General features: G+C 38.2%; 1 protein-coding gene across 5 annotated transcripts in view; it reads right to left on the bottom strand.

The window, feature by feature from the left end:
- The window catches only part of LOC129732463 (liprin-alpha-1), a 1,274,109-nt gene that overhangs the window by 284,627 nt on the left and 964,866 nt on the right, over positions 1-24,616 (bottom strand). For 4 of the 5 annotated variants that reach the window (XM_055693366.1, XM_055693364.1, XM_055693363.1 and 1 more), the window contains one exon: positions 14,137-14,226. The exons of the other annotated variant lie outside the window; for it this stretch is intronic. In XM_055693366.1, coding sequence (XP_055549341.1) covers positions 14,137-14,226 — 90 coding nt within the window. The remainder of the gene's footprint in view (positions 1-14,136; positions 14,227-24,616) is intronic. 5 annotated transcript variants of the gene reach the window in all.

The raw sequence follows: 24,616 nt of genomic DNA on the forward strand, positions 1-24,616 counted from the left end.
ATGGAGATCCGTGCTGCTAGCGGGGTACCAGCGGGGCGAGGAAATATTTTTGCTGTTGTAATCCCAGCTGCGTGACCGGGCCGGCCACTGGCAGGGTAGCCTGCCAGTGCGCAAAAGATGCTTCTGCTGATAAACTGTAGGCTATTGTTGTCGCACAGGGCACAGCACAAGACCGAACCGATAAAACAATACCCGTCGTACGACAACTCGTGTGCCGTATTGTTAAATTTCGAATCAAGCGGAGTAAAACAATTTGCGTCTGTTCGAAGCGAAAGTAAAACAACGAATGTGGATAGTGTGGTTGTAGCATATTAATTTTGCGAACGATATTTCGATATTTTATATCATTGTCCTTCAATTTTTCAATGAAGAATAAAAATCGCACTGAATCGCGTGAATGACAGTTGGTACATGGGCTAACTGTTATTGTCGCGATTTCGAGCAGATTTCGAACTGTTTTAAATCGGAATTTTAAAACCGAGAAATAACGATAGAAAATTTTCAAAATTCATGATTTTATTTGAATGTGTGAATGAACCGGTTCTTAGAAAAGAGCGAAAGAATGAACGGCTCACGAAAAAGAGCCACGGTTTTTGAGCGCACCAGAATTGATGGATTCGCGCGAACCCGAAGTTTACCGAGAAAATACGAACTGTCAACGCTCGTGAATCATTGTGAACCATGAGCCGTTCATATGAGTCTGTTCGAAACGGTGAGTGAGCGGTTCAGAGCCGCTTTTGCAAAAGAGCCGTTTCGCACACCCCTATATGAAGTATTGCTTTTCGGCCTAAATATCACAGTTATACATTTTGCCAAAGCCCGTCGACATGTTGAGCAGGAGTGCGAATGAAATAGTCAGTCTGACACTAACAGTCTCTTCCGAGCCGAGACTCGAACCTATGACAACTGGCTTGGTAGGCTAGCATCGTACCTCGAGACCATCTGGGACGGTTCGAGATCGCAGATTCTATAAGCATTCGAATCCTAATCACTTTTCGTGACAAACGCAATTTAAATATTCCTTTCATCCCCGTACCTTTCAGTAGTAAAAACTTGCAAATTTCCAGATCGATTATATTATTCGTGCTCATACGTCAAAAGTGTAATATGAAACATAAGAGAATATAAAAGTAATAATATAGAATAAACACATAACCGCATTAAAAGAGTGCACCTGTAGTGTTTTCGCATGGCAGATTTATACCAGTGTGTATGACAGATATCAATGAAAGAAGTTTGATTCTATTTATTTTCACTGATCACTCAGCAGTTTTCGAATCACAGATGACCTTCCGTTCTGTGGTATGATGCTGGCCTGACTAGTCAGTCGTCGTAGGTTCGTGTCTCGGCTCGAGAGAGACTGTTAGTGTCTGGAGAATCGTAGCGCTAGCAGGCCCGTAGCTACCGGGGGGGCTAGGGGGGTCTTAGCCCCCCCACGCGTTTGCATTGCCCCACCACGAAATTTTCTCATGTATGTGATTGATACTAGGTGAAAAAATCCAATAGAAAAATCTGAAATATGAGCAATAAGCATTGTTGAATAGTCTCCAGTTTTTTCTATGTTAACGATATCAGTAAATTTTTTGGTCAAGCTCATATAAAGAATAAATTATCCAATCTTTTGGTGAGCCAACCTGATTCGCGTCAAAGTTGAAACTGACGATCCCCATACTTTCGTTTCGGATGTTATTGGTGCAGCGTCTGGGAGTGAAAATGTCAGTTTTTCAAGTGTAATTTTTAAGAAAGAACCAATCACAGTTTTATATGTTTGATTACATCAGAACAATGCAAAACAAGTTCGGCTGTAAATTGGACCAGTTTCTATTTCCCACTTCTTGATTTCTTAAATTGAACAAACCGTGGGAAAAATGACACACAAGACTAGTTTTTTCAAATATTAATTGCTTCTTGTAATTCATGTTCGTGTTCAGTTCAATATATTTTGGCCGGACTTTTTCACACCTCGGAAACATAACCAGTCCGTTACCTGGCCCGGACAACTCTGTTCCGTTTCGGTTCGAAATAAAATCGGACTAAAAAAATTGTAGTCTGACCGAACTACGGACTGGACATTCCACGCTCTACCCGGTCTGATGGTAAACACTGATCAAACAAAGCCTATCGTAAAATTTAGAATTTAGGCTGACGGTTGAATCGCTCCATTTTCTGAGTATTTTTTCGTGAATATATCAGTATCGTTGGTTGACATCGGTTTTAAATGTGGGGATTCTCGAAGCTGGATTTCTAACACTGTAATTACTTCAATGCATTCGTTGCTTCAGAGGTAGAACTTTTTAAAACTTTCTTCTGTCCTTAGTTTTTCGATCGCACATGGTCGCACCCTCAAGACATTTGAACATTTGAAGAAATTAAGTGGAAGATACACAGTTTCGCTAATCAATAGCAGTCTTCACGTCGAGCTCGAATACATATAACCAGCCGTAAGCTGTGTATTAGGGTGCCAATGAAAATAGATTTTTCGAATTTCGTTTAGCGATAGTGCTCAAAAGTTTCGTCTTTTCAAAAAAATCATCAGCTCTACCGCTAAACGAAATTCGAAGGTAAATTTTTTTCCATATGTTCCATTGGTCCCAGCTCAAAAATTTTTAAACGCCAGAAAGTCGATTTTTTCCAAAAAAAATTTTCTCGATTAACTACACCAGATCTTGATGTTTCATGAATTTTCGAGGCATTTGGCATAAAAAAATCGATGTGCATTTTTTTCATTAGTCAAAAAGTTGAAACATTGATCACTTTGAGGCACGTGTTCCCAAAGTCCGATTTAGCTGAAATTTGGCATGGGGACTTTTTTCGAGATAACCAAGCTTTTTTTTCTTCACATAACATCTATTTGACACGGCACAAATACAATTTAATATTTAACGGCGCCAATTATATCTGATGACTTAAAAACTAAAGCAAATTTTTTATCCTCACTGCCGACTACGAGCTGAAATTAAGTCTAACTTAAAACTAGCATGGATTTTCCAATCAGTGTTTTGTTGTTCAATGGTCGTCTGATAATCGTCGAATGGCATGTATGGATTCGTTCTGCTGAGCCACGATGTCGTGAGTTGGGACAGAGGCTTGTAGTCCATAACCAAGCTTTTGAACCCTACCGTTAAACGATATTCGAAGGTCATTTTTTTCATACATCTCATTGGCGCCCTGCTGTATATCTTCCATTACTCGTCAATGGAGGTGAGTATTTTTACGGATGGGTATTTGAATACGAGCTCAATATGAGTACAAAGTAAATGTACGGATCTCTTACTCAGTTAGAGTAAAAATGGCTGAGCTTGCGTAAGGAGTTGGTCCCCTGAAACTCAATTACCCTATGTAAACCTGCTTATTTAAGTTAGCAAACTCAACAAAATTTGCAGATTTTTTTCCTTCAATAAGAAGGCTTTTAGCAACAAGCTGGCTGGTCACTGTAAGGCAAAAACTATAAAGTAAGGTAACCGCTCCTATATTCATCTCAGTACCTATATTCATCTCATAACGCCTTTTTGATCAATTTATCGTCAAATTTTTTCATCGTTAAACTTCCAGCCACTTGAGAAAATCGAGAAGCAGATAGATTTACATTCAAAAAGTTGTAGAAATTTGTCAGTAAATTAGATAAATGAGAGAAATAAGATGAATATAGGTGCACCAAGCTGTTGAGATGAATAATGGAGCGATAACGTTATATATCCCTGCTTTCTTTCAACTATACGCACATTCGCAGTTGTTTTTGGAATATGAACCCGGAAAACCGGATTTTTGGGAACCAGAAAATTCTTCCGGGACACCACTAACGCTTCTTGAAAAATGAGCTTCTGAATCTTTTGGTGCTAAAACTATCGAAATAGGAGGAAAACTGCACAAGTTATAAGAATTTTAATTTGTGAGTACCCGGGTACTCCGTTAGACGCGTAAAGGTACTTTTTTTTGTCGAGCACATAACGGTTTCAAACTCCTTACTCTGCAAAAAAATAACGTTTTATTAAATAAAAATTCTCTGCCCCACCACGCAAAACGGAGTAGCTACGGCTCTGAGCGCTAGCCCTGCAATCGCTCCGTGCACTAAACACTTGGATGCTAAATCTGTGGCCAATAAACAAAAATACTTCAAATATTCTAAAAGCCAAAATAATTAGCTTGATTGGTGTGATGTTTTCGGCAAAGCTGTAGATGGTAGTTTTATTTAAAAAATTGATAGAATATCTCAAAAAGCTTATTTTTAAAATTCTAAGTTGCCAACTGTTACAACGTTGATTATTTGAACACGGAAGAAGTTAAAATTTCGGAAGATTTTTTTTCGAAACCAGAACGATTTGTTTGATTGGTGCGATGTTTTCGGCAAAGTTGTTGGCAGTAGTTGAGTATTAAAAATATTCTAAACTAAACATTTCAAAGTGCTGATTTTTGAAAAATATTATTATATTTTTTAAAAACTGCATAATGTAAACTGAACATTGATGATCATGGAGAAATAAAAACTAAAAATTCTTTAGAAAAAACCCTATTAAGAAGGATTTGGGAAAATTTCAGGAAACTTTTTTTTTTGAAAAATTTAAAAGAAATTAAAAATAAATTTGTTTCATTTTCAACGGTTTCTGCAAGACAGTTCATGCAGCCTTTTAATTCGAAAAATAATAATCTAGGATCTTTTTTCTGGTTTCCAGGTTATTTTTTTAAGTTTCGAAATCACTTATTTTGAAATGTTAGTCCCCAATATCATTTTTTTATCAGCTTGACCATTTTGAGCACTGGATGCAAACAAGTTGAAGATGTTGGCAGATGATCAGAGAGATGCAACTTTGATGGACTAGCGAATCAAGATCACAAGTTTTGTTCCCTAAAAATCAATTCAATCAAAATATTTTTAACTCTTAGGTTAAGTAGTTTTATGTTCACCCTTAGGCCATAACTTCCCATGACCTTTTCCGATGCTTTTAACAACGGAAAAAAAATTTGTAAGCAAAGTGCTGTTTTGTTTGTTGTTGTTCCCCTAATAGGTTGTTATGCGTTGAATAAAAACGGTGCTCATATCATATTTTAAGAAGACAGATAGACAAACATAATGAATACACAAAATAGCTAACACGATTATTGATTGCTTAATGGAAGATTTACAACTTTGAGAAAATCGCAAAAATTATATTTAACCTGCCTACCATGGAAAGGCAAAAGTTGCATTTTATGTAACTAATCAATTGTTTGTGTAGAATGTCCCGAGCAAATTCATTAGAAATTATATGCGCTATTACTTCCAATTTAGTTACCGTTTTTGACAATCGGGAATTTCTTGCAATCATGCGGGAAAAAGTCGGAAAAAATGCGAGAACTCCAAAATGTAAAATGGGTGGCCACCATGGGACTACTTCGGCAGTGGTTGAGTTTAAGCGAGAGTCATTTTTTTTCTTTTTCTGACAAAAAATCATATTCATGAGTCAAATGAATAAGGATAAAACAAGTTCTGATCCCTCTGTTTAACAGAGACGAATAACTTCATATACCGAGTTGTGCACATTGAGAACCACGTGTTGTGGTGTACACTAATGAAAGGAAATATATCGTAAAGAGGAAAGCAAAGAGAATGCACCAGCACCGATACTTTGTTTTTCGCATACTGACGACGATTTCAACGCATCTTAGGCTTGTTTTATGTGTATTCATTAATCGCTAGAGGTGATTTTTTTCCTTCGCTGGATGGGACACACAATACCCTCCATCCACTCCTCCGGTACTCGTTCTTCCCCCCAATCCTTGACAATGACCCGGCTCTAGCCAGTGTTTCTCCACCGTATTTCAATAGCTCGCTGGGAAGTTGGTCCACTCCAGCAGCTTTATTGTTTTTCAGCCAGCCAATCTCCTCCTCCACCTCCAGCAGATCAGAGACTGAAATCCAGATGTGTTCTGTTCGTGCACCAAGATCAGTTACCATACCGTCCTCGCGCTCTACTGCATCGCCGCTTACATGCTCGTCGGAGTGCTGATTCTACCTTTCGATCTCCTCACACTCGTCTGTAAGGAGGTTTCCGTCCAAGCTCCTGCACATATCGACTTGCGGCACGAAGCCTTTACGGAAGCTGTTCAGCTTCTCGTAAAACTTTCGACGGTCCTCTTACTGGCGCTTCTTCCTTCGGTAGACCGAATTTTGGCTGCTCCGTGCCTGTCGGTATCGTTCCACGTTCGCTCTCGTACGGTGTTGCAGCATTCTAGCCCGTGCTGCGTTTTCCTCCTTCTCAGACAGAGAACCAAATCTACCACGTTCTAATCGACAGCAGGTTCTTCTCCGACATCATCAACGTTCGCACCGCAGCGCGAATATATATATTTGGACCACTACCTAGTAGCTGTGTGCATGCTCTCAAAACTACCGACGGAGTATAACACCCGCCTAAGTCGAACGCCGCGACCAATTTTTGAACAACCGCGGACGCCGAGGCTGCACAGTAGAGATGGTCGGGTTTCGGGTCGGGTTCGGGTTTGACAATTTTTGAAAGTGTCGGGTACGGGTCGGGTTTTGTGAAAAAAATATTTTCGGGGTCGGGTCGGGTTCGGGTTTGAAAATGTCGGGTTCAGATCGGGTTTGGATATGAAAAACCGAAACCCGGTTATGAAATCTCGGGTTCGGGTTTCACAATTTCGGGTTCGGGTCGGGTTCGGGTTTCAAAGAAATAAAATTTTCGGGTTCGGGTCGGGCTCGGGTTTGAACGAAAAAAAAGTTTCGGGTTCGGGTCGGGCTCGGGTTTCGACCGAAAAAAAAAATCGGGTTCGGGTCGGGTACGGGTTTGAAAAACATCAAACCCGACCATCTCTACTGCACAGGAATACGCGTAGCGGCTGGAAGCAGCGCTACCCACGAAAGAGCAGCTTAGTGCAGCTACTCTTGAAGATGGCTGGAAAACCATCCGATCCACCAAAGGTACCACTGCTGTAACGCTACTGATCGACCAACAGTATACGTAGAAGGACTAACGCCAACCAGCATCAGATTGCTCTTGGCATCGGAAGGCCTTCCAACATTTTCCGACCACCTATGGAATATTTTAATAAAAGTCCATCAGGAATATGGACTCACTCCACACGAAGCAGAAGCTGGCTTGCTGTCATGTAAGATCAGATAGTTCTTTTTTCTTATCTTTATCATGTAAGATCAGATAGTTCGTTCTCAAGCGAACGAACCAAGAGTCTACAACAATTACGCGAGAGTATGTATGTCTCTGAAGAATGGAAAATTTCCTGCAATATTTCCATCTTTTCATTTAGTTCCCATTTTTCAATCTGTACCCAAAGCAGACATTCGCAACGACCGTGGAATTGCTATTCTCTCATACTTTCCTAAACTGCCCGAATCAACTATAAACGAAAAAAAATTACAGCAAATGAAACACAGAAAAACAAACCAACAACATCGTTTTTTTAAAGCAGGTCAACTACCTCAAACCTTTTAGAATTTGTATCATTTACTTCGAATGCCTTGGACAGTGGCACCAAGTAAAAACCTTTTACACAGACTTTAGTAAGGCATTCGTCAGCATCGACATAACATCATTATTTTTCAAATTGCAAAAAATAGGAATAGAACAAAGACTTCTTAAATGGCTTCTCTCGTTTTTAACGGAACGCAAACAAATCGTTCGCTTTCAAAACATGTGTGCTGATCCTATTTGTGTCATTTCTGGGGTCCCACAGGGCATTTACACAGGACCTCTTCTCTTCATTTTATATGTAACAACATTACCTCTCTACTGAAACACCTGAAAATACTTTCGTATGCAGGCGATATGAAATTATTCATGGAAATAACTGTATCTAATGACGCTGTAATATTCCAGAACGAAATCAATAAACTCAACATGTGGTGAAGGAAGTCTTTACTCCAACTCAATGTAGAGAAATGCATTTCAATAACTTTCAGTAGAAAAGCGCAGACTCCATCTTATGACATACCAAAATGTAGAGAAATCCAAGATAGTAAGGGACTTAGAAATAATTCTGGACTCTAAGCTCACATTTATAGAACATTACAACACAATTATGAACAAGGCAAATGGCACACTAAGCTTTAGAAAACGCTTGAGTCACACTTCTCTGGATATACTATAAAATTATTATACGTACCTTATGTAAGACCAATTCTGGAATACTGCAATGTATGGAGTCCACACAGTCACTCACGAAGAACGCGTTGAACCCGTGTAGAAACAATTCTTTTATATGCGCTTCGTAATCTACATTGAACATCCTTTCCCTTGCCGTCATACCAAGCATGCCGTAAACTTGCAATGCTATGCTATATCAACGACATTATATCTGGCCGTGTAGAATCTACAACATTACGTTCGCGATTAAATTTTTATGCTCCAAGTCGGAATCTTAGAACACGAGATTTTTTTTATGAAAATATATGTAGAATAGGCTGTCCCAAAAAAAAATCTATCTTGAAAAAGTCAAGGTGCTCAGCCCTGATTTGAAAGATAATGTTATTTATGGCATTTTTGTAGAACATTTCGACTTTCTTAAAAATCTTTTTCAGGTTGCCCAAACGTGATTTATGAAAAAATAACTTTTTAAACTTTACGAACTAATTTCATTTCTGTCATATGACTTACATTTTAAGTTTAGTAAAGCGGGCAATGTATGTAGTTTGCGAGGATGCGAAAATGAACGGGAATAGAAGGTATGACTTTTAGGCTTAGAAAAAAAAAATTTTTTTCCCTCGTCTGTAATTGGGCAAAACACCTTGCCGGAGACAACAGAGATTGCGGGTTCGTGTCCCGTCTGGACGAGGGAAAATTTTTAGATAAAACACTTCAAAACACAAAAAAAAAATATTTGATCGAGGACTGAAATTTTCATTGCAAAGCGCGATTTACGACAAAAATTTAAATGAAAAAAGATCCTTGATATCTTATCGAGGGGGCTGAGATATTGGCGTTTTTTCATGTGATGGAAAACTATGCATTTTGTCAAAAATGCCACTAAAGCTCAATATCTCCATTGCACAGTGTTTTTTTGCTGTTTGTGCGTATAATTTCCTATATAGTGATACAAATGTTAATTATAGCCATAAGGTATGTTCGGGGAAGTTTCAGGATATTCAAAAATGCATCTTTTAATGTAGAAAGATGGGTGATCAATTCACCAATGAGTGAGATAAAAAATTTACTTTTTAATCAGAATATGATAGACGCAAGGTGTCTTCGACAAAGTTTTAGGTTATCTCAAAACAAGAAACTTTACCGAAAACATCATGTTTCTATCTCTTACATATTACGAACAACATTGAGTTCTAATAGACACTAAAAACCAAAATTTTGTTCTAACTTTTTTCACAGATTTTTCCGAATTTTAGAATCTTCTACTAAGTTATCAGCCATCCAAAAATGCATTTATTTTCTGAACATTGTTATTTTGTATCTCCCAAAATAAAACAGCTATTTAACATATTTGTTAAAATGCATAGTTTCCCATCACATAGAAAAGGCCAATATCTCAGCTCCCCGATAAGATATCAAGTATCTTTTTTCATGTAAATTTTCGTCGTGAATCCCGCTTTGCAATTAAAATTTCAGTTCTCGATCAAACATTTTTTTATTTGTGTTTTGAAGAGTTTTATCTTAAAATTATTAGAAAAAATATTTTTTTGTGAAGTTTAATGAGTTCTGGAAGTCAAAAAACTAAATGCAATGCTGAACTGAACCATGCAAAATATTCAAAACAACCCCTCAAAAATAAAAAAAATATATGGAAAAATTTAGATATCGAACAGAATTAAAAAGAGTGGGTTTGTAGCTTGAAAAAGTCATTTTTTCATAAATCACGTTTGGGCAACCTGAAAACGATTTTTTATAAAGTCGAAATGTTCTACAAAATTGCTATAAATAATATTATCTTTCAATTTAAGGCTGAGCACCTTGACTTTTTCAACATCGATTTTTCTGGGACACCCTAATGCAGAACAAACTATGCGAAAAATAGCCCAGTCAATCGCTTGATGTGCAATTACTTTATATAATAACTATTATAGTGAAGTGATCGACACAACAATGTCCAGAAATCAAATAAAAACGCAATAAGTTATTGGGAATAATGCACATCAGTAAAACATTGTAATCTATCTGTAATTGAAGCATTAATTTTAGAAGTAGCGTGGACTGCATCAAGCCCGAGTTCAATAGCAAACCCTGTCTCTGCTCGATCCTCAGCTCCCAGTTCTCTTAATCTGGATTTACCTGATACAAACAGGTACTGTTTAAATTGGTTACCTTGTGTGTTCGTCTTATTTTTACAACCTTCTAATCGCCGGTGAGTTACGCATATTCAATTTCAACAGGGCCAGTATAAAAATTAGCGCTAATGGCTCAAAAACAGCGCGTTGGATTAGTATTATGAGCTTAATGATAAATTTTGAACATTTTAATGTGTGAATTTTCTATTCACACAAAAAAAAAACATTCAAAAAAAGTTCAGAATGAAACGGTCAAAATACTCGAATGTTCATTTTGTTTTTTATTTTACCATCGCCAAATTTTGACAGATATTATCCTCAGTTTGCGAAAAAAACTTAAAATACATTTATTTTTTAAAGTGGTACTTTTTGAGAAATTTAAGATTTGGTGACAATTTAGAAAATTTGGCACAGAAATTTTTTTTTGTACAATGTACAATGTATATTTTTTCTAGAACCAGAATTTTATTAGGTACCTACAACTTTGCTGAAGACACCATTTCAATCAAACAAGCCATTTTCTGATATAAAAAAATTCATTTAGCGGTCACATTTTTGGGTAGGCTCTTTTGAAACAGCAGTCATAAGTCAACATAAACAGCGGATATCAGAATTTCTTTTATTGTCAAAAAGAAACGATTGTGAGAAGTTTCAGCAAAATCAGAAATGACAGGTTGAAAACAACATTTTTTACCTTTTTTCCATTGAATACCTTAATAGCACAAAATGGCATCTTTTGCCCAACGTCTATGCAAAGTTTCAGCCAAATCAAAAATAGCAATTAAAAAAAACTGCTCCTTACCGATGATGATATGCCTTCGTTTCGATTCAAACCGAAATGCAACACACGCGAAAAAAGAATCCGAAGGCAAATGCTATTTAGATTTACGTTCCCTGGATTGTTCAGTACGTTTTGCCTTTCTCCTAGGAAGGTATAGCAATCACTGGAAAAACCGAAGGTATAAAAGAGGTCCCAATGGCCGAATGTCATATACCACTCGACTTCTTACGACGAACTGAGCATTTTCTGTATGTATGTATGTATGTGTATGTATGTGTGTGTGTGTATGTGTGTGTGTTGTGTGTATGTGCAACTTTTTTTCTCACTCACTTTTCTCAGAGATGGCTAAACCGATTTTTATAAAATTAATTGCAAATGAAAGGTCTAGTTGCGCCATAGGTTGCTATTGAATTTCATTGTAATCGGATTTTTAGTTTAGAGGTTATGTATCAAAATGTAAAAATCACGAAACATCAATATCTCAGAAACCACACAATCGATTTCAATAAAACTGGTTTCAAATGATTGGGCTGTCCCCAGAACCCTTAACTTTTGAATTTCGTTATGATTGAACATATGGTTCAAAAGTTATGTAAAGAAAAGTTATCCTGAGGTTGTTTAAACTCACTGATTTTTCTCAGTGATGGCTGAACCGATTTTCACAAAATTAGTGTCAAATTAAAGGTCTAGTTGCCCCATAGGTTGCTATTGAATTACATTGTAATCGAATTGTAACTATGTCCGTTGATCATAAAAATGTGAAATCACATAATGAAAGTAAACATATTGACTTTCTCCTAACGATCACTGGCTAATTAAAAGGTAGAAAAATGATTGAAATGGCCGAATGTCATATACTACTCGACTCAGTTCGACGAATCGAGCATTTTCTGCATATATGCATGTATAGGTGTATATGTTTGTGTGCGGGTGTGTACGTGTGTATGTGCACCTTTCTTTCGCACTCACTTTTCTCAGAGATGGTCTGACCGATTCTTTCTATCTTGGTGTCAAATGAAGAGTCTATTTGCCGCTTAGGTTGCTATTGAATTTCATTGTAATCAAACTTTTAGTTTTGGCGCTGCGTCAGAATGTGAAAAACGCTCTTATATCTTAGAAGCTATGAACATAGTTGAATTCGAATAAATGGGCTTTCAAACCCTTAAACAATGAATTTCATAATGTTTAAACATGTGGTTTGAAAGTTATAGAAAAAACGAAACCCGCAGACTGTTTAAAACTATAGCTACGATCAAAATATGTGGCCTCAACATAATTTAAATTTAAAATTGTACTATTTCAATGTTTGCGGCCTTGCTCGGGATTGAAGTTGAAATTAAAAGTCATTTCTATCATTTCACTTTTTGCCTTTCTCCTAGAAAAGTATAGCAATCACTGCAAAAACTAAAGATATAAAAGTGCTCAAAAGGGCCGAATGTCGTATACCACTCGACTCAGTTCGACGAGCTGAGCATTTTCTGCATGTGTGTGTGTGTGTGTGTGTAACGCTCTCCCAATCTCACTCGGTTTTCTCAGAGATGGCTGAACCGATTTCAATGAAATCAATTGCAAATGAAAGGTCTAGTTGCCCTATAAGACCCTATTGAATTTTATTGTAGTCTGATTTCTAGTTTAGAGGTTATGTATTAAAATGTAAAAATCACGAAACATCAATTTCTCATAAACTACACAACCGATTTGAACAAAATTGGTTTCAAATGAACGGGCTACCTAAAAACCCTCAACTTTTGAATTTTATAAAGATTGAACATATGGTTCAGGAGTTACAGACAGAAACGTGTTCTGGAGACTGTTTAATCTCACTCATGTTTCTCAGAGATGGCTGGACCGTTTTTCATAAAATCAGTGTCATATGGAAAGTCTTGTTGCCCCATAAGACTCTAATGATTTTTTTTTTTCTTTGCGAACGGATTATTACTTTTCCTGTTAGAATTAAAAATGTGAAATCCAGCTATGAAAAGAAACATATTCTGATGACTACTTGGGCTCACTCACTTTTCTCAGAGATGGTTGACCCGATTTCCACAGAATTTGTATCAAATGAAAGGTCTAGCTGCCTCATAACACCCTATTGAATTTTGCTGTAATCGGAATAAAACTTCGTCTGTAATGTATCGAAATGTGAAAATCACTAAGCTTCATTATCTTAGAAACTACACAACAGATTTTAACAATATTGATCTCAAATGAACGGGATAGTTAAGGGTTAACTGATGAATTATGATTGAACACGTGGTTTCAAAGTTTGGCTCCCCCATACGTTCCCTTTTCATTTGATTGTAATCAAATTTAAGCAACCGTTATGTTTTAATATGTAAAACAACGAAAGTCTATTATCTCAAATATTACACGACTTATTTGAACATAACTAGTGTTTCAAACTTACAAATAACAAACTTCATAAAAATTTGATATACTGTTCAAACGTTTTGTAAAGAAAAGAAATTCAAAGACTATTCAACACTATAGCTGCTTTGGTCAATATATATGGCCTCAACATGATTTAAATGTGGTATTGTACTATTTGAACGTTCCCGGTATCGCTCGTGATTAAATTGATCAAAATTAAGAGTCATTTCTTATATTTCGCTATTTCTTAAGCACTAACATTACGTCAAATTTCATATTTTATACTTTAATTACAACATCAATATTTTAGAACCCAAAGAGTGAATATACCTTTTTGGATTTAAGCATTCATGTGAATCTTTTTTTACAAATAATAAGTTTGAATGAGAAAGGCTGAGTCTGACCGCTAAGTGGATTAATTTAGATTTTTTTATTAAATTAAAGCTGCATGATCGTGAGCTGAGGTCCAAATGGACTAAATTATTTTTCACTTCGAAATGATCACCAGCAAAGGTCGTTAACGTGCATTCTGTCATCTTGGCAGTCTCGGTGCTATCGCATCGATAAGCGGCGCGAACAGAATGCTACTGTGGTTGTCGTCATAATTTATTTTATTTGGTAAAACATCAATCATGAACAATTGCAGACTTCCTATTGAAGCCTTTTTTGCAGGAACGAACCTTATATTTAAAGCTTTATCAGATCAAATAACAATAACTCATTGTCAATGAGTTTGGCCAACATGAAACATTCTACGTACCTGACTAGATGGAAGCGACTCAGAAAGTTGACCTTGATTCAAAGTAACCGCATATTGATGTAAATGTGCTGGTGACATAGATGCGGGCGCCTAGAGTCACAAACAGAAATTTATCATAACTAAATTTTTTTTGTCTAATATTTACGCAGCATAAATCACTGCGCTAATTATGTTTCATTCAAAAATAATACTGTATTGATAAATGAGTACTAGCACTGGAAAAAATGTTATAAAATTGTAAAACCTAAGCAATTCCACAAAAAAAAACGAGCAACCAATTAAATCGACCATTTTTGATTCGGCTAAAACTTTGCATAGACGTTTCTATAGTCAAAAGATGCAATTTTGTGCTATCGACATTTTTTTGGAACACGACTTATTTTTGAGAAGCTACACACTGTAAAAAATTTTGTTTTTTCGGTTAAAATAAGTTAAAAAAAAATAAAATAAATTATCTAAAATACTCACTTGTAACTTTTACTTACTTTTTTTTATAAAATAACTTTATTTTTATTGATTTTTCCATGATCGCACCGGTTTCATTGTTTAAATAATCTTTTATAGTTTTTATGAAAAAAATCAGCTTTTTAAAAATATGACCTTTTTGAGATAATTATTTTTAGTTTTTATTGTAAGTTTTTCCAAAAATAAATATTTTTTTTTGGGTGTATATTTTTTTCGAAGGAACAAAATTATTATCTACAACTTTACCGAAGACATCACACCGATCAAACATTGGCACTCAAAATATTTGTAATCATCAATGCCTTCGCAAAATAGCATTTTTCAATAGCTTCACAAAAATGAGTCGTGTTCCAAAAAATTAAACCAACAGCACAAAATAGCATCTTTTGCCAATAGAAACGTCAATGCAAAGTTTCAGCCAAATCAAAAATGACAATTCAAAATAAATGTTAATACTGAGACATTTTTTGTGGAACTGCTGCCTGGCTATTTTAGTCTGTTAAAATAGTGAATAATTATGCTATTCACAAATTTCGATGCGTTATTAGTTTAGAACATGTAATAAAACCTTCAATTCATGAATGTACAGATGCTGCTCGAGGGAAAATAAATTGTGTTGTGCAAAATTGAGTTCAGTTACAACTGAGGGATTTCGGCAGCATCTTCTCAGAACTAAATGAAACTTTGTGGAAGTAGAACTTACTAAATTAAGCGACTTTGTATACTTATTTCCAAAATTTATGTTGCCCTAAATTCTTCTGACCATTTCAAAACGGGCACTATAAAGAAAAAACTTTTCCAAGAAGCAGCCATGGTGTAAACACTGAATGTGCTGCCCGTATGCACTCAGTGTTAGTATTAGACAGACGGCGCGAAGGGCGAAACTTGTAACACCAAAGCAAATGTCAGTGTTATATGATCGGCACTCTGGTCCCGCGTGAGGAATAATATCAACAATGTGAGTATATTTGAAAACGTTTCGCTTCGCATTAGGACTAGCAGGGCAGCGACCGAGGTGTTTTTACATACTTCAGACATTCGGTAACGATGCTTTCACGAAACTAAAGCCCTCGTCACCGGTGTTTGCCGAAGTTTGAGGCACCGGAGCCGATCCTATTCGCCTTTCGTGCTGTTTGTCTGACACCAACACAGAGTGGCAATTGCAAACAACGCCGTTTCGTGTTTCAGCGCGAAGCGTGTTTTGTACATGGCTGCCAACAACAAACTTTTTCATGTCTAGGAAACCATTCCAACAAGAAACAGTGTTGATTGAACATGAAAAAAAATGTTGAAAAAAATATTCTTCTTTTCTTTTTTTTTTTCTTTTTTTGTCTATTCTTTCTTTTTTCTTCTTAATAACGGTGCTAGTAGCCATAAAGTTACAGAGTCCGCTTAGATAAGCAAATGGTCGTAAGTTCGAACCTTAGTTCAGAAGTAGGCCATTTTCGGTTAACAAAGGACTCAAGCATGGGTTAATTATCAGGCTCATCACCACCTCGCTTGGTTTGTATTTCCAGTTACTTTTTTACGAACATTTGCATGCTTCTGCATGCTTCTGCTCTCGCACCGATAAAATCGCGATACATTCGGTTTTCGTAATGAAATCAACTTGGCGAACATTTTTATGCCACTGTTTCGCTCTCACTTCGATGATATATCGCGATAATCATCGCTCGGTTTTCGGAATGAATTTACCTAACATCGACAATATTATACCTAGATAACCGAAAATGCACTCTTTGGATTATATGTATAATTCATTCCAAGACTGTATCATGCGGACGGCGTGGCGAAGGAATAAAGAACAATGTAGTGCCGTTCATGTCGTGCCGGGTTTAAATCACTGGCTGGACGCACTGGGCGTGTTGATACTTAAGCACCCGTCTGTCTGACAACTGTTATGGAGTTTGTTTTATCTGCAGAAGTACTGAAAATGACAGAGAATTCTACCAGAACAAAAAAGTCAAAATGGCCAAATTTCACCTCATATAGTTACTTCCGGTATCGTGATGATCCCCAGAAACCATGGTTGCAACCTCCGGCTCTTGGAAAACATCATAAAATGACCAAATACCTAGGGTAACTGACGGTTTCGTCAGGTGATATGCATCGTGGGCAGGATTCAGTTTGCCAAGTTCTACTGCTTATATTCCACTCAGAAACCCAATGTATGTTAACTTACCTTGAGCGTTGAAGTTTTTCTGTTCGCATGAGTGAATCACTCCATTAAAAACTCAAATAATTTTTTTTTTGTTTTTTGACAAAAATTAAACTGCCACTTTCACATATCTAGATATTTCACCCGGCCGAAGAAAACTTTCACGAAACACATCTTCGCCGCTAGCGATATTTAGTTACAATTTTCTCGAGAAATATACATTTGTTCACCCTCAAAAAAACTTAGCTCCGTCGAACTAGCGGAAGCAAATAACTCAAACACTTTGAACACTCACAATTAATGGAGAATACGGGATGAATAAAACTTAAATTTATCTAACACATCCAACAGGTTGGTTTAGTTCGTCAGCAGACAGCACGGCATGTTGCTGGTGTTTTTGTTGCCAGAACAAAAGGGAACTATTTTTGTTGCAAAACGTGCCGCATCTTTTTTTGAATAGAGTTTATGACATGTGAAACCATGTTTTGATGTTTATTGAATTGCTAAAACTCTTATTGCTATTTGCATATTCCTACACAAAGAAATTACTTTATCAATTAAATAGATATAGTAATCAGATTTAGAGTACAAATATATTTTGCGGTAAATTTGGAGCCACTGCTCACGCTGCGTACTGCGCAAACATCTCGATCCCTTCTGTTCTCAAACAGTAAACGACAACATGTATCAATTCCTCGACAAACGTGTGTACAGAAGCGCAGCAAATACATATACAAAAATACAAATATGACATCACTAGTATTAATTTGCACGTACAACTTATGGCGTCAAAATTCTACTTATACTCTGAATGGCGAAATAACGAAGAACGTTTATTTGGAATTCATAGCAATGAAACTAGATAAAACGAGTATAGTTTTACAAGCTCTCTTTCTCTCTCTGCTACTGACGAACTAAACCAAACTCTGACTACAATGGAAATGGCTTGACCAAAAAGGAACTGGTAGAGTGGCTTTCTTACAATTAAATTTGGAAGCTCCGTTGAATAATTTGTGTCTTTTCTTATTTTTTCCAATAAGATAAAAAGTAGGAAAGTATGCTAGAAAAATAATAGATGCCCGATCAGAAGAGCATAACTCAAAAATTACAAATTTCAATCAACGTGAGACATTCCGCGTCAAACACTCGACAGAAACGGACGTGCAAAGTGGTCGTTCTATTACAATCCGGTCCGTGTGTACGAATAGCCAAACAAAAGAGTGTATTATTCGCGCTAAAGGCCAAGTAGATTGTGAGTTGTGTCGCTACGTTCTGTACCCGGCTCGCAACTTTGGCTGTATTGGTGCAAAATACCAGCTGCAGTTTTGATCTGTGCACAATGAATAGATCTTTCTAATTCAAGGCCATCATTTGACAGTCGAGCCGTGTCGCTGTGCTGAGTGATCTCACACCCGGCTCACTGCTGGTGGCTGTATTGGTGCTGCTGTACTGGTGCTGCTGGCTGCTTTGGGTGCAGCTTCGAACGATCGGACAACCACTGCTAGAAGGAAGAAGTAAATAGGTACGTGTTCTTGTCGGCGCTAGTGCGCTACATTTAGCGCGATGGATATAGATCCCTCGCCTCCCGTGCCACCATCCCCGAACCCCCTTGACCCTGACCCTTCTGTTACCCCCTCCCCTGTTCATTCTCCAGTCCCCCCTCGCCCCAGGCTTTACCCGGACGGATCTCAACAGGGCAGCTATACTGTTTATTTTCGTCCAAAGGCAGGAGTGAATTCAAAGCGATTAAACATACTGCAAATTTCTAAAGACCTGACGAAGGGGTACAAGGCCGTGACCGAAATTTCCAAGGTCCGACCTAACAAGCTCCGTGTCGTGGTCAGTGATCTGGCACAGGCCAATGCTATCGCTTCTGAGCTCTTCACACGCGAGTATCGCGTTTACATACCCGCACGAGACGTGGAGATCGACGGTGCCATAACCGATTCGAGTCTGTCTGTCGAGTGTATCCTTAAAAGCGCAACCGGTTGCTTCAAAAATACCGAAACACAGGCGAAGATTTTGGATTGTAAGCAATTGCGGTCCATGTCTCTCGTCGGCGGTAAAAATGTTTACACTCCGTCAGACTCGTTTCGCGTTACGTTTGCCGGATCTGCACTCCCTAGCCACGTCTCGATCGACCGGGTTCGTCTGCCTGTGCGATTGTATGTACCCCGTGTTATGAATTGCACCAATTGCAAGCAGTTAGGCCACACAGCCGCCTACTGCTGCAATAAGGCACGATGTAGCAAGTGTGGGGAGACTCATGCGGAAGATTCTTGCAGTGTTAATGCTGAAAAATGTATTCACTGTGGGGAAAACCAGCATGAGCTCTCCACATGCCCGGTGTACATGCAGCGCAGAGATAAAATCAAGCGGTCACTTAAGGAGCGTTCAAAGCGTTCTTATGCTGAGATGCTGAAGAAGACCGTGACCACTTCTACCATAACATCGAACCCCTTTGATCTGTTGTCCTCTGATGAAACCGATTCTGACGATTCATCAGCGGGAACATCTTATGCCAATCCTGGGGAGTCTAGGAAGAGGAAAAATGTTTCTTCTCCTAAACTTCCCCGTAAAGGTCCTAAGATTTCCCAAAGTGTAATGAAAAGTACGAACAAACCAAACAGTGCTGCGGAAAAACCGAAGCAAACTCCTCCTGGGCTTGCAAATTTAAAGTCCCAGAAGGAGTTCCCAGCACTGCCAGGAACATCTAAAACCCCAGTTGTTCCTTTTGCACATCCAGTTGATGAAACAAACTCTGGATTAGTGAAATTTTCTGACATTGTGGAGTGGATTTTTGAAAATTTCAATGTACCCGATCCAATTAAAATTTTGCTTACAGCATTCCTCCCAACAGTTAGATCATTTTTGAAGCAGTTGACTGCCCAATGGCCCCTCCTTGCAGCGATTGTATCCTTCGATGCCTAATTCAACTGCGTATATGAAGGATTCTATCTCTGTCTTACAGTGGAATTGTAGAAGTATTTTACCAAAAATTGATTCGTTTAAAGTTTTGATAAATAAAAACAAATGCGATGCATTTTCCCTTTGTGAAACTTGGCTTACTTCAAATATTGATCTCAACTTCCATGATTTTAATATTATTCGCCTTGATCGAGACACCCCATATGGAGGAGTACTTTTAGGGATTAAAAAGTGCTATTCTTTCTATCGTATTAACCTCCTCTCGATTCCAGGCATCGAAGTTGTCGCATGTCAAATGACAATACAAGGTAAAGAGCTTTGTATTGCCTCAATATATATTCCTCCCAGAGCACAGGTTGGGCAACGGCTGCTTTTTGATTTAATAGAACTTCTTCCCTCGCCACGTTTGATTTTGGGAGACTTCAACTCTCATGGTGTGGCTTGGGGTTCCCCTTACAATGATAACCGCTCCTCTTTAATCTATAACCTTTGCGATGACTTCGACATGACTATTTTAAACAACGGTGAAATGACACGTAACCCGAAACCTCCAGCGCGCCCAAGCGCTCTGGATCTATCCTTATGTTCGACGTCGCTACGGTTGGATTGCACATGGAAGGTAATCCTCGATCCTCACGGTAGCGACCATCTGCCTATTCTTATTTCAATTACAAACGGGTCAACTCGCATGCGACCAATTGACATTCCGTATGACCTCACACGAAATGTCGATTGGAAGTTATACGAGGAAATGATTTCAAAAGCGGTCGAGTCGATTCAACATCACCCACCACTTGAAGAATACAACCTCCTCGCGGGCTTAATCCTCGACGCCGCGTTGCAAGCCCAAACGAAGAAATATCCCGGCGTAACGATCAAAGAGCGGCCTCCAACTCCGTGGTGGGACAAAGAGTGCTCCGATGTCTACACGCAAAGATCCGACGCGTTTTTGGCCTTCCAGAAGGGAGGTATACCCGACGACTATATACGGTATTCGGAGATTAATACCAAGCTTAAAAGCCTGGCTAAAGCAAAGAAACGCGGATATTGGCGTCGGTTCGTGAACGAGACTTCGAGGGAGACATCGATGAGCACTCTTTGGAACACAGCCCGAAGAATGCGGAATCGCGTAACGGTCAACGTAAGCGAGGAGTCTTCAAGTCGGTGGATATTTGATTTTGCCAGGAAAGTATGTCCGGACTCTGTTCCTGCGCAAAACTTTGTTCGCGATACGTCTCCGGGTCACGACGCGATAGAATCACCTTTTACGATGGCAGAATTTTCAGTTGCCCTCCTGTCCTGTATCAATAACGCGCCTGGGTTAGATAGAATCAAATTCAACTTGTTGAAGAATCTACCCGGCAATGCCAAGAGGCGCTTGTTGAACTTGTTCAATAAGTTCCTGGAGCAAAACATTGTACCGCAGGATTGGAGGCAAGTGAAGGTGATCGCCATCCAAAAACCAGGGAAACCAGCTTCTGATCACAACTCTTATAGGCCGATTGCAATGCTATCCTGTATCCGGAAATTGATGGAAAAAATGATACTCCGTCGTTTAGACCATTGGGTCGAATCAAATGGTCTACTATCAGATACTCAATTTGGCTTCCGCCGTGCCAAAGGGACGAATGATTGTCTTGCGTTGCTTTCAACAGATATTCAGCTGGCGTATGCTCGCAAAGAACAAATGGCGTCTGCGTTCTTGGACATTAAGGGGGCTTTTGATTCCGTTTCTATTGACATTCTTTCGGATAAACTTCACCGACAAGGATTTTCTCCAATTTTGAACAATTTTTTGCACAATTTGTTGTCCGAAAAGCACATGCATTTTACGCACGGCGATTTGGCAACTTTTCGCATTAACTACATGGGTCTTCCCCAGGGCTCATGTTTAAGCCCCCTTCTTTACAACTTTTATGTAAATGACATCGACGAATGTCTAGCAAATTCATGCACGATAAGACAACTTGCAGACGACAGTGTAATCTCTGTTACAGGAGCCAAAGCTGCCGATTTGCAAGGACCATTGCAAGATACCTTGGACAATTTGTCTGCTTAGGCTTTACAGCTAGGTATCGAATTCTCTCCGGAGAAGACTGAGATAGTAGTTTTTTCTAGGAAGCATGAACCTGCTCAGCTTGAAACACAATTAATGGGTAAAACGATTTCTCAGGTTTTGGTACACAAATATCTTGGTGTCTGGTTCGACTCTAAAGGCACCTGGGGTTGTCACGTGAGGTATCTGATGAAAAAATGTCAACAAAGAGTGAATTTTCTTCGTACAATAACCGGACAATGGTGGGGTGCCCACCCAGGAGACCTTATAAGGCTTTACCAAACAACGATATTTCTGTTATTGAGTACGGGTGTTTCTGCTTTCGCTCCGCAGCAAACACACATTTGATCAAACTGGAGCGAATACAATATCGTTGTTTGCGTATCGCCTTGGGTTGCATGCAATCGACCCATACGATGAGTTTGGAGATCTTAGCTGGAGTTCTACCATTGAAAAACCGCTTCTGGAGCCTGTCTTCTCGTATTCTAATCAAATGTGAGGTCTTGAACCGTCCCGTGATTGAAAATTTTGAAAGGTTAATCGAACTTAATTCTCAAACCCGTTTTATGACATTGTATTTCAATCACATGTCCCAAAATATTAACCCTTCTTCGAATATTCCAAATCGTGTCGACTTATCAAATACTTCTGATTCTACTGTGTTTTTCGATACATCCATGATAGAAGAAACTCGTGGAATCCCGGATCATTTACGCGTGCAGCAGATCCCCAAAATTTTTTCCAATAAATATCGAAATATCAACTGCAACAATGTGTTCTACACTGACGGATCACTTCTTGATGGGTCCACTGGCTTCGGTATCTTCAATAACAATTTAACCGACTCCCATAAGCTCGATAATCCTGCTTCTGTTTACGTCGCAGAATTAGCTGCAATTCAGTACACCCTAGGGATTATCGAAAAAATGCCCACGGACCATTATTTCAACTTTACGGACAGTCTCAGTTCCATTGAGGCTCTCCGATCGATGAAATATGTTAAGCACTCTCCGTATTTCCTGGGGAAAATACGGGGACATCTGAGTGCTTTATCCGAAAAATCTACTCAGATTACCTTAGCGTGGGTCCCTTCTCACTGCTCGATACCGGGTAATGAGAAAGCGGACTCTTTGGCTAAGGTGGGCGCAACAAACGGTGATATTTATGAAAGACCAATTGCCTCTAATGAATTTTTTGCATTTGTACGTCAGAATACGATCATCAGTTGGCAAAATTCTTGGACCAAAGGGGATTTGGGAAGGTGGTTACATTCCATAATCCCCAAGGTATCGACGAACCCGTGGTTCAAGGGGTTGGATGTAAGTCGGGATTTCATTTGCGTGATGTCCCGGCTTATGTCCAATCACTATAGATTTGACGCGCATCTCCGTCGTGTTGGGCTCGGGGAGAGTGGTATCTGTGCCTGTGGTGAAGGTTATCACAACATAGAGCACGTTGTTTGGTCATGCCCTGTACACCGTGACGCCAGGTCTAGATTAATAGCTTCCCTGCAGGCCGAAGGTAGGCAGCCGGCTGTTCCTGTTCGTGATGTCTTGGCGAGCCGTGACCTATCCTACATGTCCCTTATATACGTTTTCCTGAGATCCATCCACGCCCAGTTTAGTCCTATCCCCTTCCGCCTACATCCAACCAAACGACAAGAACACGTTAAGACCCCGGATCCGGAAACAGCAATCAGACCCGCACGATACTCTCAAGGCCCGATGGAAACAACCCAATATGCCAGTCCGTAATATCTTGGCCCAGCAGCGGAACAAATTTAATATGCTGCTTACCTATGGCAATGAAAACCATCAAACAGCAAACCTGTGCTTTTAATGCAAAATATTCTAGCTTTAAGTTAGATTTAGTTTCAGCTCGTAGTCGGCAGCGAGGATAAAAAATTTGCTTTTAGTTATTAAGATACTTTAGAAAGTAAGCTACCAGATATAATTGGCGCCGTTAAACATTGAATTGTATTTGTGCCGTGTCAAATAAACTATAGATGAAGAAAAAAAAAATCAACGTGAGATACAAATAACATATTTCGATACAATTTTGTATTTTTCCATATAATTTTGACAACAAAATTGAATCTGAATGAGTTATAATAACAAAACGTGAAATGAAGTAGTGCTGAAACAAGTTTAACTAATTTTTCGTTTCTATCAAAACCTGTTGTTTCTAACAATTTTTGTTATTCTATTGTTCTATATACTATCTTATTTTGTTAGAAAGCTGATATATTAGTAAAAAATTATGATATGTGTTTGATACTAGTAGAAACATTTCTGTTATAAATTCTGTTATTTTAACACCTAACGGGACCAAATTGAAAACACAGCCTGTAAGGTTTTTCCCGTAACAAACTAACAACTTCTGTTACATTTTTGTTTTTTCTTTCTGATCGGGTGGAAATAGGCAGCTTACTAAAGAAGGATGACAAGGTGAAAAAAAAAAATAAAGAAGGATGAGAGTTTAAAACATGACAAACGACATAGACTGACGAGAACTGGTAATTTACCCTACCTCTTTAACTTTTTCTATTTTTTTAAGAAACGTGAAAATATAACAAAACTTTTGATGAAAGGTCCCGTATGGAGAAATGGAAAACAGATTTTTTTTTAAATATTTATTCACCAATAATTTTAAACGATTCATGTTGTCATAAAAATTAGAAGACTTATAATTATTATGAAATGCATCCGTTTCCAAGTTGTTTTGAATTTAATAAATTCTATATTAATACAAAAAAGAATCGAATTTATCCTGTGAAATTTGTGAAAAACATTATACCAAAACTTTTAATTAAACATTTTAGATGAAAAAATATAAAATAAAATTTTACCTAAAAGTTAATTTTGAAGACTTTT

Source organism: Wyeomyia smithii, chromosome 3 (genome assembly GCF_029784165.1).
Source record: "Wyeomyia smithii strain HCP4-BCI-WySm-NY-G18 chromosome 3, ASM2978416v1, whole genome shotgun sequence".
NCBI lineage: Eukaryota > Metazoa > Arthropoda > Insecta > Diptera > Culicidae > Wyeomyia > Wyeomyia smithii.